The sequence below is a fragment of the Heterocephalus glaber genome, unplaced genomic scaffold, assembly GCF_053883595.1.
Source record: "Heterocephalus glaber isolate CG9 unplaced genomic scaffold, H.glaber_assembly_v1.0 deba00001150, whole genome shotgun sequence".
Taxonomy (NCBI): Eukaryota; Metazoa; Chordata; class Mammalia; order Rodentia; family Bathyergidae; genus Heterocephalus; species Heterocephalus glaber.
In genome coordinates, this window is record NW_028258204.1 from 412532 (window position 1) to 433504 (window position 20973).

Sequence of the window (20973 nt, forward strand, 5' to 3'; positions counted from 1 at the left end):
TGTGTAGTAGCCATGTAGGACCCTCACTTTGACACCTCGCTTTCTCCCTTCACACAGAAAGCCTGGCTAAATGACTCTGGTCATATCCTGAACTTGAGACCATGGGGGTGAGGGACTCCTCACTTCACTCTTCATAGCATTTATAAAAACTGGGATTTGATCAATAGGTCTCTTGAGTTAATGAGGCTTTGCCCGTAGCCAATTTTATATTTTGAGGAAGGAAAACGTTATCCACAGACCATCTGTTCCATGCTAAAATCTGGAACTAAACCATGCTAAAGACCAGTGCAAATGGTGCCTGTGGGCTCCTTTTCTCTATGTATGCATGTGTGTGGAGTCTACGTTTGTGTGTTGATGGGGTGTGGGGCATACAGGGTGTGTATGAGGTGTATGTGATGTGGGGATGGGTGTGTGTTTGTGGTATCTGTGTATGTGTGCATGTGTATGTGTTGTGTGTATGTGCATGTGGTATGGCAGGGTATTTGTTTGTTTATGATGCATGTGCAATATCTCTCTGCATGTATATATGTGTGAGTAGGTGTCATGTATGTATATGTGTGATGTGGGGATATGTGTGTGTGTGTGTGGCCAGGTGCGTGATATGCATGTGTGGGTGTGCACTATCACTCCACGGTGACATGGTGCCCCTTGGCAGGTGTCGGTGGGCTCTGGCCCTTCAAGCAGCCTGTCTCCTCTTTGGTGGAATCTGGTTCATTGTCAGGGCTGTGCCCACTGAAAACACCAGGCTTGGGAATCAACAACTTGAGTATTTTCCAACAGTGGAATAGGCAAGAATGGATGGAGAAGTGGGGGCGATGGGAACAGGAGCTACAGTGTGTGCACAAACTGCATAGCATCTCACTCCAGAGCTTGGGCCATTCATGATAATATGATATCACATGGTGACATCAGTGCTAGTGGCACCCAGCTCTGGCTGAGAGCGTGCCCACGATGGGCACAGTGGGAGCAGGTGTGTTTTTCCTCTCCATGGTGAGCACTGTGCCTACTTTATGGAGAAGGAAACCTGAGGCTGAGAGAGCTACAACTTGCTCCTGGCCCCAAGGGAAGGAAGTGGTAGAGCAGAATTTCCACTGGAGTCTGTAGACCCTATAGTCCATGCTGCACAACAAGGTGTCAGGCATGCCAAGGCAAAACCAGCAGCATGGCAGGGGTGCCTAGCCTTCTGTTCACCAATCCTGAAGAAACTGAGACCATGGGCTTTGTCATGGTGGATGCTAACACCCTGGGGGAAGAGGGTTTCAACAGAGAGTGTGGAGGTCAGGTCTCAGCTCAGAGAGGGTTTAGAGGGCTTGACACAAGGGTGGGGAGCCAAGAGCTGATGCTCTTTCAGGAACAGGATGAAGGGTGGGAGTTCCAAAGCCAGTGGCACTCCAAGGAGCAAGCATGGGCAGCTCCTGTTCCCTGGTATGGGTGACTCGAGGCACAACTATAGCACCCAGGAAGCAACTGAGAAATGCCAAGGGCTCAGGTCTAGGTTAGTTGCAGTGTTTCATGCACATGGGTGACAGCCATGTCAGGACCACAAGAAAATGGGCATTGGGGTGGGGTCCTGGGCAGCTACCAAGGCCCTGGGAGACCCAGAGCTTCCCTGAGGCTGGGGCCACATGCTCCACAGCGCTGACAGCTCCTGCCTGAGTCAGTTCCCAGGTGAGGCATTTGAGCTCACAAGTCCTCTTTCTCCTTAGGGAACAAATGTAACCACAGAGTAACAAGCTGTTGAGACAGTTCGCAGAAGAATGGCTAAGAAGTGTTTGTAAAATGTTCAACTTCCCAACAATCAAAGAAATGCTGAGCAAAGCAACAGTAAGAAATTACTTTTACCTATCAAGTGAGCAAAAATAGTGTTGATGACTTCTACTCCCAGAGGACACAAGGAAACAGGTGGGACAACATGGAACCTGAGCATGGTGCTCAGGCACAATGAGGGCCTTAAAATGCCCTGCTCTTGTACCCAATAATGACACTCCTGAGAGCAGGCTCACAGAAGACTCAAGAAGTGGAAAAGCATTCCCTCCAGTGATGCATATCACAATATTGTTTGCAATACTGAAATACAAAAGGCAAACTATCAAAAGAGCAGGATGATGGACTCACTATGTTTCTACACAGATTGTCACAGACCAGCCACATCCCCCTACACACATGGCTGCTCCACATGAAGCCAGCTTCCAAGTCTGCCAGGCAGATGCATAGGTAAAAGCAGGAGCACGTTACAGGCAAGAAGCCACAGGTCTGCCCAGAGGAGTGCCCACCCCACCAGGAAGGAGTGTCCTGAAGGCAGCTGATCAGGAACACCTTCCAGGGGGGAGGTCCTTCACCTTATTCACAGAGACAAAATTCTCTGGGTGGGCTGGGCCTAGAAGGGTGAGGAAGGGTGTTGCAGGTGGAGGCTGCTAAGTCCAGAGGCCTTGGACCCCAGAAGTCCTGGTGTGATGTACTAGAGGTCATGGTGGCATGCACAACCACTAGAGAGCAAGAAATAAGCCAGGGCTGGGGCCACATAGGCCAGTGCAACATGTCTGTCATCCTGAGGGATGTGAGCTTGTCTCTCCAAACAGCACAGCTCCATGGACAAGTTTCCACTGGGGAAAACCATGATTGGATCAGTCCTTTTGAATGGCCACTTTGAAGGTGACAAAAGGACATTCAGAGGGCTTGAGTGCCAGTGGGAGCACTTGGTGACAGTTATGGTAGGAAGACAAGGTGCAGGGCCAGGTTCCCGATTTCCTGCAAAGTGGGTGCATGGGTGGTCCCATCTGAACAAGACAAAGACTATGGCAGAGGCAGTCATAGGGAGGGAGAATAGAGCATGAGGTCATGGGGAGGTGGCAGCTCTCAGCTATGTGGTCACTGAAAATGGATACCTGTGTTTATAGCAGCAGAACTCATAATAGCTCAATCTTGGAAACTGTATGTATATATGTCCATCAACAGCTAAATGGATAAAGAAAATGTGGTATTTCTATATAATGGAGTACTACTCTGCCAGAAAGAAGGATACACTCGAGTCATTTGTAGGAAAATGGTGCACTTTGAGACCACAATGTTAAGTGAAATAAATCAGACACAGAAGCTTAAATAGCTCACGGTTTCTACCATATGAGAAATTCAGAGTATAAATAAGTTAAAGTGCTAAAGAAAAGATAAACAATAGGAAGAGGGAGACAGATCTTTGGTAAATGGAAAGGAGAATCTTGTGGTGGAGGGAGGAGAGAATGGGGGGCAAGGGGACAAAAAAAGAATGAGATGCATTATGTACATGCACCAGCTCTCCACAATGAATGTTATCAACATGTATTACAAATATGGGCTAATCAAAAACAATTTAAGAGAAAATGGTGTTTGCAGTGATTTCCTCATGGGAAAGTCTCTAAAGGCAAGGGAAATTACCTATGTAAGTCTTCTTAATGGAAATGAATGTTAGGTCCCTGAACACTCCTAAGAGGGTGGAGTATAGAAAGGGCCTGGAAGGACTAATTTCGCAAGTGAGCTAAGGAGTCTATAAATGTTTTATGGTCATGAGATTGGCGATAGATGCTGCATGGGTGGTGTCTACACACCACATCCTGCAGCAGCAGGGCAGTCTGGTCCCAACGCTGTGTGTCCCCATCTGCAGCTCCCCATAAGTCTCCTGGAGCCGGCAGCCTGTGCTTCCGGTGAGATTTCTGTGTGCGTTTGGTTCTGCTGCCTGGACTCTCTGTATTTGGAAGCTGAAGCTCAATAGTTCTTTTTCCCAGTTGCCCCCAGCTCATGGGCGGGCAGCTAGAACCTGTGACATCATTCCCATCAGAAGTGGCTGCCACTCAACCAGACCCCATGGGCGGGACCCACTGCCAGCCTGAATGCTGCCAGACAGCCAGCTGGAAACACCACCCACACTGTCCCACTGGCGTGCAGCACAGTGAGCTGGCCAGCGTGTCCAGCAAGGACACTAGGGCTCAGAGAGGGGGAGTGAGCCTCATAGAGTCACACAGTGGCTCTTGCCTGAGTCTACGGCTTCTTTCCCAGCCAGCCCATCTCCAACTTTTAGAGGCATTCAAATCACCTGGGCTGTTTTTCAAATGCAGATTCTAACCCAGTAGGTCTGGAGTGGGATTCTGCATCCGTAGTGAGCTCCCAGGGACACACACAATGCAGGCCCAGTGCTGAAGAGTGCAAGAACTATATTTTATTCTTCCCTTTCATGATGGAGGAAGAAACAATGCTCAGAGATCAACAGTACCTGTGATAAAGCTAATGCTCAAAGCCAAGTCTCTCTGAGCCAGAAGTCGATGCTCTGGCAAATTATGAAAGGCCATAGCACAGGGGTGGATTAGGCAGGCTCAAGGTTCAGCCCCACCGCCAAGATGCTGCCACAGACCCAACTCCCCAGATCCCCTCTTGCCCCTCCCAGTTACACTGCTTCCTGCCTCATCAGGCTACTGAAAAGCTGCAGTTTGAGAAAACAGTGTATTTTGAACACAGAGGAGATCCTTCACATCAGTACTTAGCCAGGGAAAATAGTAAATAGCTCCCTGGCATTTCCCATGTGCTCAATAAATATTAAGTCTTATGCATGGCCATGTTTTAACCAATAGTCTCTTTCCTAATTAGGCCAGTGATGCATGTCCATCACTGAAAGCTTAATAAATACTGAGAAATGTAAAAAAAACAAGAACCAAGAGAGACTATGTAAAGGTGCAAATTTCCAATGATGAATGTCATTATATTGTATACCTAAAATGTACCAACTATTAGAATGAATAATCGATAATGTAAAATAGGAATAAAAGGTCCAAAGGGGTAGGGGTAGTGGGAGGCACAGGGGAAAGGAAAGAAGGGAAAGGAAAAAATGATGAGAAATGGAAATAAAGTCTTTGTAAATAGGGAAGGGTGGAGGGCGTGAAGGGAGGGCTAGGAATGGGGAAAAAATAAGAACCAAGATGCATTATGTAAAGGTACAATTCCCAATGAGAAATGTAATTGTGTTGTATACCTACAATGTACCAATAAAAGAATTTAATACAAAAAAAAAAGACAAGACAAGCAGGCTTGCAGGCATACTCCTAAAGGACATGAGGTGTGATACTTCAGTCCTGTTCATTTCTGTGTTCTTTCTTTGTGGTTTATAATGAGTTACAGTAACTTGTTATAGTAACACAACATGTTATAGTGACCAAGTGCACCTATGCTATCCAATACAACAGCCACACGTGGCCGTTTGGAATTTAGAGGATCAACTTGAATCATTTTTAGGAGAATGGATGCACCTTGAGACCATAACGTTAAATGAAAAAACTCACACATAGAAGCTCACATATCACATATTTTCTCTTATATGAGAAACCCAAAGTATAAATTAAAGAGCAAAATAAAAGACAGATAATAGGAAACAGGGAGATGAATCTTTTGCAAAAGGGAAGGAGAAGAAGTAAGAAGCATTAAGATATGCTCTGTACATGTACCAACTCCCCACAAAGAATGTAATCATTGTGTACTACAAACATGTGCTAATAAAATAAAATTCAAAAATTATGAATTGCTAAAAGTTAAATAAAATTAAAGATTTAACTAATTGGTTGTTCTTGCCACCCGGATAGGTACACAGTGCTGGTAACTCCCAGGAACCAAGGAGTGGGAGTTTCTGTCAGGAGAACATTCCATCGGACTGCGCTCCATCCCGTCAGGACCCTGCAGCCTCCCACTTAGGATTCTCTCATGCAGCTTCTCCTGTCATCGTTCTCCAAAATCTACTTTCACTGCCAGATATAGATGTTCTGTGATGTGGGTATCTAGTCATTCGTTAGAAGAATTTAGATTGCTTCCAAATGTTCCCTGCTATAAATCATTCTCTAGTGAACACCCATGAACAACTTTTCACACTCCTGCATTTATTACTGTGGAGTAAATATCTGTCTACAAGTAAAATGACAGGACCAAAAGAACATGAACTTTTTCAAGGCTTTCAATATATATTTCCAATCATACTCGGGGAATATTGTATCATTTTGCCACTGATACTGATTTTAACCATGCTTGCCAATCTGAGAAAAAATATACTTCATGTTTATCATAGCTCTGTCATTACTGGGGAGATTTAAGACTTTGTAAAGGCTTCTGGGTCAGTTGTATCTGTTCATACAAATGATTATGTGAAATAACAAACATGCCAAAGCAAGTGTCGAGCATACAGCAGGTGCTCACCGGTTAGGAGGCAGGGAGGCCGCCCAGAGCCTGTCTGTGCATGCAAGCCATGCTGGGCAGAGCAGAGGCCCAGTAAATATGTGCAGGTCTTGGCTGAATCTGTGACAAATGTGTGCTTTTTCCAAGTGATGCTGCTGGTGATGGTGAATTTCTTTCGCTGCAGGAAGCAAACACAGATGTTGGTACATTGTCCGTGCTCACCTGTCCACTGCAGCACACAAGTGCAGAGAGTACTGGCACTCATACACCTGGGCAGGGTGCACTGCTACACTTTCACACGGGCTTGAAGGTTCTATATTAACTTCATTCAGTATTTTAAAAATTTATATAATTTTTATTGTCTCTTTTTAAACCTAATAACTATAACAAATCTGAAGAGGAAGAATCATTCATACACACACACAGAGCAAAGTTTCTTTGACACTCTCAATAGAATGTTCCTTGTAGACACCAGCACTCTGAGGAACAGACAGTGGGATAGCCATGAGATTTCTTGTCATAAAGTTAAAAATGGAGCTGGGTATGGTGGTACATGCCCGCAATCCCATCACTCAGGAGGCTGAGGCAGGGGGATTGCCATGAGATCAAGCCCAGTGAGTTCAAGACCAGTCTCAACTACATGGTGAGATGCTGTCTATAAATACATAAAGCAAGCTGAAAACAGTCCTCACGGTGGAATTGATTTCTACTTAGTGCCACTAGGATAACATCATTTAATGGGAAACTCATATCTTCAGGCAAACATCCTGGCAACAAGCTGCTCTGTGAGTGAGATGATGCAGAACTCCAGGCTCAGGCCTCTCAGCACATGCGAACAAGCCTCTCCTGTGCTCCTGCAGCTGCAGCATAGTTGTTCCTGGGGCTTCTATCAAGCCGTGGCCACCACTTTACCACTTTCAGTAGCTCATCCCCAGCAGTTTTATTACTGCTCTCTGTCTGTCTATCTGTTTTGCTGCATCTCTGCAGAACAGCAATGTTCTTCCAGGCACAGGGAGGTTTTCCCAGAGTTCATAAAGCAGCCCTTTCCTGGGAGGCCTGGCCACGTGTCTCCAGGTTCTTGTGTAATGTGGGAAGGAAGATGCGTCCACCACCATCTGGAAAGCCCACTGGCTTACTTTCCCCTCCTTTCCTCCTGCTAGAGTTTAGATCAGGAATCTCCACCAAAGGCTCATATGTCAAAGACTTTGTAGAGTGGCAGTATTTGGAGTAGTGGAGCCTGTGGGCACCTAGAGGAAGGTCCTTGGGTCCGCAGAGTATGGTGCCAATGAGATCCTGGGACCCAGGACCGTGTCTCTTCCTCTCTTTGCTTCCCAGCCATGGTGTAAGTGGCTTTGTTCTTTACATCCCCTACCCTTCTGTGCTGCTTCACTGTGGACTCAAGGCCAGGGGGCCAATTGATCTTGAACTGGAATCTCCAAAACTGTGAGCCCAAATAAGCCTTTTCTTTGTACAAGTTAATTATCTCAGTCATCTTGTTATAGTAGTGGAAAGGTTTCTAACACGTAGTCTTTCCTACGTCGCAGCCACACACTGGGTAGTGCCGGCTGGAGTGGGAGCAGATCACTGCAAGAAGAGGGTTGAGATGGGACCACATTCAGTTTAGATTTAGAAGGATTTATCTGTGTCATGCAGTCTTTTGCAGTGGCTGCTTTGTTGCCAGACATCTCAGAGTACCCCTTCCTCTGGGCCAGCTCACCCAGGTTCAGGGCCAGCAGCCATGTGAAACTGACCATGCCCTGCAGTACCCAGCCCCTAAAGGAGCTGGAGCTATAAAGAGTCAGTAGCTGTCTGAGGGAAATTTCTGCAATCATCAGACATGAAAACTATCATTTAGTTCCCAAAGCATCCAATCAAGTGAGGTCTGCCCTATCAGTGATATGCTCTATAATTGGACACATCCCATTATCAATACACCACATACAATTTTTCTTCTTTTTAATGGGCACCGCACAAAATAAATACTAGATTTTCTGCATTTGGGGCTGGAGGTGTAACTCAGTGGTAGAGAGCTTACCTATCATGTGTGAGGCATTGAGTTCCACCCCCAGAACCATACACACACACACACACACACACACACACATACACACGCACACACGCACACAAATATTTTAAAGATACCCTCACTCCAGAAAGAATGGCTTTCAACAAGAAATCAAATAACAAATGCTGATGAGGATACGGGAAAAAAAGAACTCTTCTACTTTGTTGGTGGGAGTATAAACCAGTACAACTAGTTCAGAGATCAGTATAGAAATCAGTATGGAGAATCCTCAAAAAATTGAAATTAGAAATTTCACTGGACCCAACTATTACCTTTCTAATTATCTTTCTGAAAGGGTTAAAGACATCATATTACAGGGATACATGCATACCCACATTTATAGCAGCACAATTCATAATAACTAAATCTTAGAAGCAGCTTATATGTTCATCAACAGATGAGTGGATAAAGAAATTGTGGTATTCATACACAATGAAGTACTACTCTACCATAAAGAAAGATAAACTTGAGTCATTTGTAGGAAACCAGATGCACTTTGAGGCCACAATGTTAAGTAAAATAAATCCAATGCACAAACTTAAATATCACATGGTTTCTTTTATATGAGAAAGTCAAATTATAAATAAAGAGCAGAATAGGTAATAGGAAGTAGAGATAGATCTCTCTCAAATGGGAAGAGGATCAAGAGATGGAGGGAGGGTGAAAAAAGAGGAGAAAGGGGATGAAAAAGGAATTAAGATGTGTTATGTGCATGTACCACCTTCGCACAAGCAGTGTAACATTATATACTGCAAACACATACTAATGAAAAAAGATGTCCTGAATTTGTAGCAAAGAAACCTGCAGCAACACTACAAAGATCAAGTGCATCTCTGTACAAAACTGCATGTTTTATGCCTGCTGTCCATAACAAAACCAAATTTCAAGCAGCCATGCCAGAAGAAAGTTCTCTCTAGAGAAAATTATTTTACAAGTGTTTCCCATGAAGAAAACAACCAAAGAATATGCCATCAAAAATTTGAAAAGGAAAAAAGTATAGTAGAACTTTGTTGGCAAGTTAATAAAAGAATTATATTCTGGCTGTTGTGATAGGTACAGTACTTGCTCAGCTTTTTAAAATTCTAAATTGTATTTTCTTTTCTCATTCTGAATAAACATTCTCCTTCATGTGGTAGTTTGTATTTGTAACTTTGTAACTTTGTATCTTTTTTGTTTTTCAGTACTGAGAATTGAACCCAGACCCTTCATATTCAGCACGGTCCCCAGCCCTTTTGAGTTTTTATTTTTGAGACAGGGTCTCGCTAAGTCACTAAGCTGCCCAGGCTGAGCTGGAACTTGTCTTCCTCCTGTCTTTTCTTAAACATGGCCCTGCATAGCCTGTATCTCCTCTGCTTCCTGCATTTCTCTCTGGAGATTTTAACCAGTGCTAACAACCAAGAACAGTCACCGACATGGTCCGGCTCCTTGTTCTGGAAGGGACACCTTTTGATTGAATAATCAAACCATGCATCAGTGGTGTAAACACTGACACACCTAAGAATCATATTGTTTGAAGATGGCATCTTCCCCTGTGTCCTGGGCCGCTTCCGTGCAGGCTGACAAGATGAAGGATCTGTGACTATTGGAAGCATCTCGGCTTCAGCTACTGATAAACAAAATTGAAACCAGCTTCCTGTGTTAATTCTCCTGCTACTCACAGAGTCCCCAATTCTGTGGTTGCAGAAGCATAAAAAAGTTCAAGTGGTTTTCTGTGGCCACTGCCTGGTTGGTGGCAAGCAGCTTGTGACAGGACTCCATGGGATAATAGTTCCATAAAATAAGTTGTTCCTGCCAAGAAAGAAGACGAACATCGGGGGAGGGAAACCCCAATTAAGTAGTTTTTGTAAAGCACTGCATTTGCCTTGTGAACACGATTACTTCTCACCTTTAAGAAAGAAATTCCCCTTGGGGGTGGGGAAAATAAATGTTTGTAAAAATTAAACCAATTTATATGGAAAGCACCTACTTAAAGGAACTGTTGAATTTTCAGCTCCAAAAAATTATATTTTTAAAAATTACTATTTAAGGCATCTGCATTTTTATGAATGTTTTAAAACAAATTACATTAAAAATTAGAACCGTGAAGCATGTAGTGAAGAAAATAAGAAATAATGCAAAAGGAATGAATTAATTCAATATTCAAATTCTTCATAGATCTTTTAATTGCAGTAATTCAAGTAATTAAAATCTGAAAATTCATGAATATAAATATTGTTTATGTTTAAATTTGGTAAAAAAATCTGATAAAATGTCTGTTTCCTGGTAATATACAGGCCACTTTAATGAACTCAAATTGTGTGCAATTGTTATCTATTTTTAGATGTAACCTTTCTTTCCCTGAAGACAAATGAGAATTTATTGTGAAATTCTATTACAAATCATACTTTGACAGTATGTTAACTTAAAAAGCCAGGATGGAAGACACGAAAGAAACATTCAGAGAATGAATAAAAACAATTGTACTCTACTTTGGAAATTAAATCAAATGACAATAAAAACAGTGATCTAGTTAGTAGGAAAAAAATTTACATAGGAGAGAATTAAATAGGAAGAAAAATGGAATTTGTCCACTGCCACAAATCAGAGCACTTTGTCTTAAAATCATCACTGAATATGTACATGTACCAACTCCCCCATGATGAATGTAATCATTGTGTGCTGCAAACATGGACTAATAAAAATAAAAATTAAAAATTAAATAATCACTGAAATAATGTTAGTTCTGACCTGGACAACCCATGGAAGGCAGGGACAGAGCACCATCAGGGTACCAGTGCCAAATGGGTTGTAACTAAACTCAGGAGGTATAAATACTCTCACAAATGGTGTGCAAGTACAATTTCAAATGTTGTGTTTAATAGAGACCTTCTTTTTAAAGGCTTTTAAACTCTCAATGGCCATCAAAAGTTTGCAGTACTCAGTGTCCCATAGCAACCTGTGATCCTTGAGAGACAGACCAGGTGTCTCGGCACATGAGAGCAAGGGAAATTCGAACCCAAGGAAGATGTTACCAAACCTTCCAGATCCCAACCCCCCTGCAACTCACTCCCCACCTTCATCTCCCACCTCCAGCTTTGCTCTCCACAGGGATGGGTCTACAACTTCCAGAAACTTGACCAGGGGGAGAATGTTGCCCTTTAGGCTGATGGCTGTTTGTGCGAGTTTGTAAGGGCCTGACCAGGAAGAGTAGGGAGAAATGGCCTGCTGGATGCCTCTCCAAATCCCCTGGCTTTCACACTTCATCTTAGCCAAAAGTCTGAGAAGTGATTGGCAGATGTCTTCCAAATGCTCCCCCAATGCATCAGAACTTAGGGTGAGTGATGGCTGCCAGGCTGTGGGCACACTTCACGTGACTTGTCACTCTGTTAAATGGGCAGCTGATCACAGGAAAATGAAGCACAGGTCATTGATCAACTGTGTCACACTCACATAAGTCGAAATCTTCCCAATTTCTCTCCTTGGAAACCATAAAGTTCCAATTCTGCTATGGTTTTTTATTTCGTAAACAATGACACCTTTGGCACAGACCCTCAAGCCCACCTCAACTTCCAGCCTCTTCTTCTCTGGGGATACCCGGTGAACCAGAAGCCCATATTCCAGGAGCTGCTGAGTGGCCTGGAGCAAGAAAAAGACCAAGTTAGGAAAGATAGGCAAGGGCACCCCAGTTTTAGATGATGAGCCTCCAAGCACTCCAGGAAAATGTACTGAGCAATGTCTATTGCCACCAAAGCAGTTTAGGAAACACTTAGCTAAGCAGATTCTCTTACTATGGAACAGATCCACACCTCTGACTTGCTAGCATTTTTCTTTCCTTTTTTGACCCAATGAATCCTTTATTTGTGGCTTATCTAAAGCAGTACTTGGAACACAGTTATTATGTGTATGATACAGTAGAGTAATACTATTCTAAACTTTTTTTGCTTTTTTTTTTTTTAGGAAGGGGAGAGGTGCCATGATTACCTTTCTCTTTTTAAATTAATTTTGTTGGTACATTTTAGGCATACAATATAATGACATTCATCATTGGAAATTTGCACCTTTACATAATCTCTCTTGGTTCTTATTTTTTCCCCCTTCCCCAGCCCTCCCTTCAACCCCTCCACTCCTCCCTATTTACAAAGATTTGGTTTCCATTTTTCATTTTCTTATATTAATTCCATTCCCTTCCTTTCTTTCCCTGATCCCTCCCAATTCCCCTTCTGCTTTGCCCCTTTTCTTGCTATTTCACATTATCTATTATACCTTTTAGTCCTTATTTGCACTTTCAGTTTCTCACACTAGAGAAACTATTCGGTATTTATACATGTGTGTTCTATTTATTCCACTTAAGAGTATCGCCTCAATGTCCATCCATTGAGCTATAAATGTCTCTAATTTCTCATTTTTTTATGGCTAAGTAGTACTACATTTCTCTTAAAAAAATTTTTTTCTTTATCCAGTCTCAAGTTGATGGGCATTTGGGCTGCTTCCAAGTTTTAGCTATTACAAATTGTGTGGCTATGAACATGGGTGCACATATATCACTGTGGTATGATTCTTTTAATTCTCTGGGGAAGATATACAGCAGGGGAATAGCTCGGTCAGATGGGACTTCCAGTCCTAGTTCTTTGAGGTATCTCCATACTGATTTCCACAGTGGTTGCACCAGCCTGCACTCCCACCAGCAGTGGAGCAGGGTTCCTCTTTCCCCACAGCCCTGCCAGCATTTGTTATTGGTTGATTTCATGATAACAGTCATTCTTTCTGGGGTGAGGTGGAATCTCTGCCTTGATTTCATTTGCATCTCTCGAATGACCAGTGATGTTGAACATTTTTTCATATGTTTATTTGCTATCTCTACTTCTTTGTGTGAGAAATGTGTGCTCATTTCAGATGCCCATTTTTGGATTGGGTCTTAAAATGCGGGAGGTCTGATTTTTTTAAGTTCTTTATAGATTCAAGATAGTAGACCTTTGTCTGAGAAACAGCAAGTGAAGATTTTTTTTCCCACATAGTAGATTGTCTATTCACACTGTTGGTAGTTTCTCTGGCTGTGCAGAAGCTTTTTAATAAGAAGAGATCCCATTTGTTGATTGTGTTGGTTCACGGGCAACTGAGGTTTTGTTGATAAAACCTTTTCCCACACCAGTGTCTTCAAGAGTTCTACCTAACCTCTGTTCCAGCCAGTTCAGAGTTTCTGTTTTAATATTTAGATCTTTAATCCCTTTTGATTTTACTCTAGTGCATAGTGAGAGATGTAGGTCTAGTTTTAATCTTTGGTAAGTTGAAACCCAATTTACCAGCACCATTTATTAAAGAAGCTATCTTTCCTCCAGTGAGGGTGTTGGCTCCTTTATCGAAGATGAGGTGGCTGAGTGTGTCTGGCATTGTTTCTAGGTCTTCTAATCTGTTCCATTGGTCCTCAGGTCTGTTTCTTTGCCAGTACCATGCTGTTTTTGTCACAGTAGCTTTGCAGTACAGTTTCAAGTTGGGGATTGTGATACCCCCTGCCATGTCTCTGTTGCCTAGGATTGCTTTTGCTATTCTGGGTCTCTTCTTGTTCCAAATGAATTTTTTGAATGTTTTTTCTAGGTCTGTGAAGTATGCTGCTGGAATTTCAATTGGGATTGCATTGAATCTATATAGCAGTTTGGGAAATATGGCCATCTGCACTATGTTGATCCTTCCTACCCAGGAGCAAGGGATGTCTTTCCATTTTCTGATAACGTCTTCAAACTCTCTTTTCAGAGTGCTATAGTTTGCAGAGAAGAGGTGTTTCATTTCTTTCGTTGGGTTGATTCCTAGGTATTTCAGTTTTTTGGATGCTATTGTGAAAGGAATTGTTTACCCTATTTCTCTCTCAGTCAATCTGTTGTTCGTGTAGAGGAAAGCTATTGGTTTTTGTGTGTTGACCTTGTATCCAGCTAGTTTACTGAATTTGGTTATTAAGTCTAGAAGACTTTTGGTGGAGTTCCTGGGGTCTTCTATATCAAGTATCATGTCATCTTCAAATGATGACAATTTGACTCCTTTGTTTCCTATCTTTGTTTCTTTTATTTCTTTCTCTTGTCTAATTGCCATGGCTAATGTTTCCAAAACTATATTTAACAGGAGTGGTGATAGTGGATATGCTTGTCCTGTTCCTGATTTTAGTGTGAAGGATTTCAGTTTTTGACCATTTAGCATGATATTGGCTGTTGGTTTTTCATAAGTGGCTTTTATCAGATTGAGCGAGAGACCATCTATTCCAAATTCTGTAGGGATTTTTTTTATCATAAATGCATGTTGGATTTTGTCAAATGCTTTTTCTGTATCTATTGAGATGATCATATGGTTTTTTCTCCTTGGCTGTATTGATACAGTGTATTACATTTATTGATTTGCATATATTGAACCATCCCTGCATCCCTGGGACGAATCCCACTTGGTCAGGGTGTATGATCTTCTTGATGATCTTCTGCATTCTATTTGCCAGTATCTTATGATGGATTTTTGCATGTATGTTCATTAATGAGATTAGCCTATAGTTCTCTTTTTTGGTTAGGTCTTTCTCTGCTTTGGAGTTCAAGATGATGGTTGCTTCAGGAATGAATTTGGGAGTATTGCTTCCCTTTAAATTTCACTGAAGAGTTTAAATAGTAGTGGCAGTAGCTCCTCTCTAAATTTCTTGCAGAATTCATCAGTGAAGCCATCAGGACCCAGGCTTTTCTTAGTTGGTAAATTTTTAATTACATTTTCAATTTCATTGATTGATATCAGGTTGTTTAGAATTTTTAGGTCTTCTTTCAACTTTGATAATTCACACATATCTAGGAATCTGTCCACTTCTTCTGTGTTTTCCACCTTATTCATGTATAGGTTCTCGAAGCAAGTATGGATGATCCTCTGAATTTCTGCTGGGTCTGTTATAATTTCATCCTTTTCATTCCTAATTCCATGGATTTGGGCCTTTTCTTTCCTTTTTCTGATAAGGTTGGCTAAGGGTTTGTCAATTTTGTTTATTCTTTTGAAGAACCAACTCTTTGCTTCATTGAGTTTTTCTATCATTCTCTTAGTCTCCATTGCATTGATTTCTGCTCTGATCTTTATAGTTTCCTCCCTTGTATGAGCTTTGGGTTTCTCCTGCTCTTCTTTTTCTAGAAGCTTGAGGTTCAGCATCATATTGTTTAATTGGGTTCACTCTGTATTCCTAAGTATTCGCTGCTATGAATTTCCCCCATAAGACTGCTTTCATTGTGTCTCTTAAATTCCAATATGTTGTGTTGTCATTGTCATTTAATTGTAGGAACTGTCTGATTTCTTCTTTAATTTCCTCTGTGACCCACTGTTTATTCAGAAGTGTGTTGCTCAGTTTCCATGTGTTTACGAAATTCTTACGGATTCTTTTGCTATTGATCTCTAATTTCTTTACACTATGGTCTGTAAATATATATGGGATAACTTCAATTCCTTTGCACTTACTTAAACATGTTCTATGAATGAGTATGTGGTCTATTTTGGTGAACAATGTGGGTGCAGCTGAAAAGAAATTGTATTTTAACTTTGTGGGTTGGAACACTCTGTAAACATCTGTTAAGTTCATTTGTTCAAGAGCTCAATTGAGTTCTGGTATTTTGTTGCTTATATTTTGTCTAGTTGATCTATCTTTTTGTAACAGTGGGGTATTGAGGTCCCCCACTACTATTTTATTAGTGCTTACATAATTTTTCATGTCTGTTAGTATTTGTTTTATATAGTTGGGTGCACTGGTGTTTGGTGCATAGATATTTATGATTGTCATCTCTTCCTCTTGGATTCTTCCCTTTACAAGGATGTAGTGTCCTTCTTTGTCTCTCTTAATCAGTGTTGGTTTGAAATCCACTTGATCTGCAAAGAGGATAGCTACTCCTGCTTTTTGTGGGTTCTTGTCACAGGGAGTATTGTTTTCCACCCTTTAACTTTCAGTTTATGAGTTTCTTTTTGAATAAATGTGTTTTTTGTATGCAATATGTTGTTGGATCTTGTTTCTTGACCTATTCTGCTAATCTGTTTCCTTTGATTGGTGAATTGAGACCATTAACATTGATGGTTATTACTGATACATATTGACTTATCATTGTCATGACTTTTTCTTTTTGTTGGATTCTCCCCCTTTGCATTTAATTTCTTATCATGCCCAATGGATTCATTCTGCTGGGTTTCCTGGGGTTGTGATCCTCCTTGTCTTTTCCTAGGATATTGTCTAAAATTTTTTTGGAGTGCTGGTTTGATATTGATGAAGTTTCTAAGGTGCTCTTTATCATGAAAGTATCTTATTTCTCCATCAATTTTGGAAGAGAGTTTTGCAGAGTACGTCAATCTGGGTTGGAGGCTGTTTTTCTTTAGGGCTTGAAATATGTCACTCCAAGCTCTTCTTGCCTTGAGGCTTTGTGTTGAGAAGTCAGCTGTGATTCTGATGCGCTTTCCTTTGCATGTGATTTGTTTCTTTTCTCTAATTGCTTGTAGAATTTTGTTCTTCTGTTGGGTTTCTGGAATCTTAACAATTATATGCCTATGTGTAGATTTTTTTTTGATCAAGGTTAGTTGGAGTCCTATGTGCCTCCCTTATCTGTATGTCAAGTTCTTTTCCCCTGCTTGGCAAGTTTTCTGCCATCACTTCTGTAAACAGTTTTTTCTGTGAACATCACTCTCCTGTTTCTTCATTGACTCCATTCAGTTTTATGTCATTCTTCTTTGTATCATCTAGCAGCTGCTGGATTGATTTCTCATGGTCCCTTACTATTTTAAAGAAATTTTTCTTTTCCTGGTCACTAATTGCAATCTTATCTTCTATACCTGAAATTCTGTCCTCACATTGGCTCATTCTACTGTGTAAACTTTCAATGGAGTTTTTAATCTTCTGGAAATCTGTTTGCATCTGTTTTATGGATTCCATTTATTTCCTATTTAGGATTCCATCATGTTCCTCAGCTCCTCTATTTTTTAATCCATGTCTGCTCTAGGTTTATTAATCATGTCTTGCACTAGGGGCACAATCTCTGCTGTTATCTGAGAAATTATTTTTGATTTCATGTTTTCCAGATCCTCTTTTGTTGCCAGTTCAGGGCATCCAGGTGGTTTAGTATCAGATTGTTCCGTCTTGTTCACCTTTGGGGTTGCTTTAGGTGATCTGCAAGTCTGGTTTTGAGACTTGTTTACATGTCATCTCATTTCAAGAGTGTTGGGGTGGGTGTGCTGCTGGTGCCTATGTGGCTCACTTCCTCAGCACTCGGGGGGGGGGGCGGTGGCCCAAAATGTACACTTCCTCTGCACTGGGAGCAGCTCTGCTCCTCAGCACTGGGGCCTAAACTTTATTTTTCACTCAGAGTCTCCTGGGACATCTCAGACACAGGATTCTTTTTCCTAGCTGTGTCACAGGCTAATGGTCCAACCTCTTCCTGTTGTAGTTGGAGAGATGAGGCTCAGGCACAGAAAGCAACCTTCCAGATCACCCTCATCACTGTCTAAGCCAGCTGACCCGTGAACTCTCCACAAAGAAAATGGTCTGTCATGGTTGGCATTTCTCACTGTGCACAAGGCCTTGAGAGGCTCCCCCTGTCCAGATTTGCCAACAGTCAGCCAGAGCTGGAGACACAGTGGCCATCTATATCCTTCGGGTTTGCAGCATAAACCTAACATAAATATTTTTGTGTCTGGATGGCAGTCACATCTCCAGCCTGGATTCTGCTCTTTCCCTCCACCTGGAAAGCTCCAGTCCTCATCAGAAGGCAGACACACATGGACCCACAGTGCAGACATCTTGCTCTAGGCACCTCCAACCCCTTTCAGAAGGGTTTCCTTTGTGAGATCTGGTTCTTCATCTCTTCTTACCAGCAGAGAGTCCACTTCCTGTTCAGACTCTCTACCCCCAGACAGAGTCACAAAACAAGGACAAATTACAGCTTTTGTCCATATCTCTCAGGCTCATTGCTGACTTTGGTTCTGTTGATAAATCATCTCTGCAGAGATCAGATGCTGCCTGCAAATCCTGTGGTTTAAACTTCCAGACACTGAGTCACTTTCTTTTAACTTAGGAAGCAGGGACACCCCAAAACAATTAGGTGAATTCTCTTAAAGAATTTAATTTGATATTTCAGAAAAATTATTTTAAACCATTAATGTAATCTTCATGAGAATAAAGAGGCTTTTGCTAGACTTGCTTACTTTTTAAACTTGCTTTGTATTAAATTTTTTCATTTTTTAATTATAGCAAGAGGGATATGATACTTCAGTTCTAGGGGAATCCCAAAATTCTTAAACTGACTAAACATCCTGTAAGCATTTCCCAGGAATTATTTCATTATTATTTAGTCTTCACAATAATCACAAGAGACTAGAATAGCTATGTTTTTCACAGGAGAAAATAGGGGGCAAGAAGATCAAGTAATGGGGTCAGCTGAGCAATTTGTCCCTGAATGTGAATTCTTTTTTCCTGGAAAATTCAATATTTTCCTGAAATGTGGGTCCATCTTTTATTTTTATGGTCTATGAAAGTCACAGAGAAAAGTCTACTGCTATACAGGAATTTCATCCCATACCATAGTTGACATCTACCATTATGGTTGCAAAGCACACAAGCACATTTTTACACTGTGCTCACACAGCTCAGTGTTGTACAGCTCCAGGTCATTACTTGTGAATGGATGAGTCCTATTTAGTCACAAAATCAAGTATCACCACAGCCATTCTCTGGAGAAGGAAATAAGGGTTTTAGTATCTACAATGCCCTCAACCAGCTACTGGTTATTTGCAAATTACTAGTGACTGTTCTGCCCAAACTTTCCTGAATATTTTCCACTGCACAGTTCTGCCTGACTCTACCCTTCACTAGGACTCTAGCTATGGATAACAACATCCAGTCTCTGGTTTTCAGCATGCTCATGTTACCCCTAATGATGGCAACTTCCATTGCATGTCACTTCCAGTAGTGTATGTGTCCAAAACATCAAGTCCTATTGGAAAAACTGTAAAGCAAAGTACAGGACCATGAGAGGGAAATGGTATTAATGTTATATCGTAGTGACCCAAATTTATGTGGCAAAATCAAAATGAAACTAATGCTTTAATTTCTCTTTTACTGCATGTATCAGAATGAGGTAGGACAGAAGAAATAAAGATAGGCAGAAAGGGGACAAGGAAAATTATAAATTTTAAATTATACTTTTAAAAAGACCACAACTTCAGGACACAGTTACCCAAGGTTACAATTGTTTAAAAAATACACACTAAGGAACAAATAACCCGATCTATGTCTCTCACAGACATGTCCCAAAATGCTTTCCCATTGTTATGGCTTGTGTGTAGATGTCCCCTCAAACCCTTATGTGGTCATAGGTGGGGCTTTTTCAGAAGTGGCTAGATCTAGAGTGTGTGACTGATTCATGGTGCAATGCTAGGATTAAGGATGGGTGATTACTAAATCAGTCCACTGATTGGTTTGGCACCACCCTAATCCTAGTAGCCTAGATAGTACTTAAAGGGGGCAGAAAAAAGGTGCAAAGGTACCTTGTTTGCCTTGGTGCCTTCTGCCTGCCATGAACAGTTTCTCCTCTGCAGTATCCATTTGCCATGCCAGCCTGCCTTGGAGCCAGCCAAGTATGAACTGAAACCTCTACAAACTGTAAGATAAATAAACCTTTCCTCCTTTAACTTTGAGTGTTGAATATTTTGTCTTGGCAATGAGAAAAGTAACTAAGACACTCATGATGAAAGTCAGTGATCCTACAACCTGCTCCACAGGTGGGATGAATTAAGGTTCCCATCTCCTCTTTGTGGTGGTGGGGGTCTCCTCAGGCACTCAGAACAATGTCTTATTAATGAATATAATGTTTAGATATTTGGTTTTAGTACACTTTAGTACAACTATCCAGGGACAAATTCTTCCATTGAATATGTCTGAGAGACAAATTGTTCTGACCTAAGGAACCTGCCCAAGTTCCCATTTTGGAGCCAGGAGTGGAAACATGAATGCATGAGTCTGTTTGCTCCTGAGTCTTTGCTCTCAACAACTAAAATACAGAGTACCCAGAATGGAAACAGGTGGATGTGCATAATGTTGTCAAGGGCATCTTGGATCTGTAAAAAATAAAATAACAATGTCTGTTTCCATTTTCTGTTAACAGTGGGGCTTCCACAGTGCCTTCCCTGTTCATCCTGCCTTGCTGTTGCTGGTTTCCTCTCAAAGAGGCACCAGCTAGAGTAGGTCCTTGCTTTCATGATAATGGAAATTACAACCAAAGCAACACTATGAATTTTCTTAATTGGATATTGAAGAAAGATAGGGAAAGGACTCCACCTTGAGTAGCTGGAGGTGCCACTCTGAAGAAGAGGATCAGATTAGCCCCTTCACAAAAGAACAGAGCAGATTGATGGAGGGCTGTGGTAGGCTTGGGCCAAGTTGATCATTATCTCAGTCCTAGTTTCGTGGCTTTGGAGTAATCCTCATGACTTGAGGAACAGTCAGTTCCCATGAAATGAGTATGCTTTCTTCCACCACACCCTTCTGCCATGATGTTCCTCCCTTGGAGCCAGCTGACCATGTTCTGAATCTTCTTAAAATATAAACCAAACTAAACCTCTCCTTCTTTAACTTGCGGAGGTTGGGTGTTGTGCCCAGCAACAGGAAAGTTGAATAATACCAGGATATTCACCAAGAGATTCACAATTCATAGCCTTCACCTTCGAATTCCACTTTTGAGAATTTATCTTTAAAAAGCATCCTAAATAAT

At 41.5% G+C, this 20973-nt stretch overlaps 1 protein-coding gene across 1 annotated transcript in view; it reads right to left on the minus strand.

The window, feature by feature from the left end:
• The window catches only part of Frmpd2 (FERM and PDZ domain containing 2), a 145515-nt gene that overhangs the window by 93541 nt on the left and 31001 nt on the right, over positions 1–20973 (minus strand). Inside the window, 2 exon segments of the mRNA XM_087210584.1 lie at positions 6205–6361; positions 11789–11863. Coding sequence (XP_087066710.1) covers positions 6205–6361; positions 11789–11863 — 232 coding nt within the window.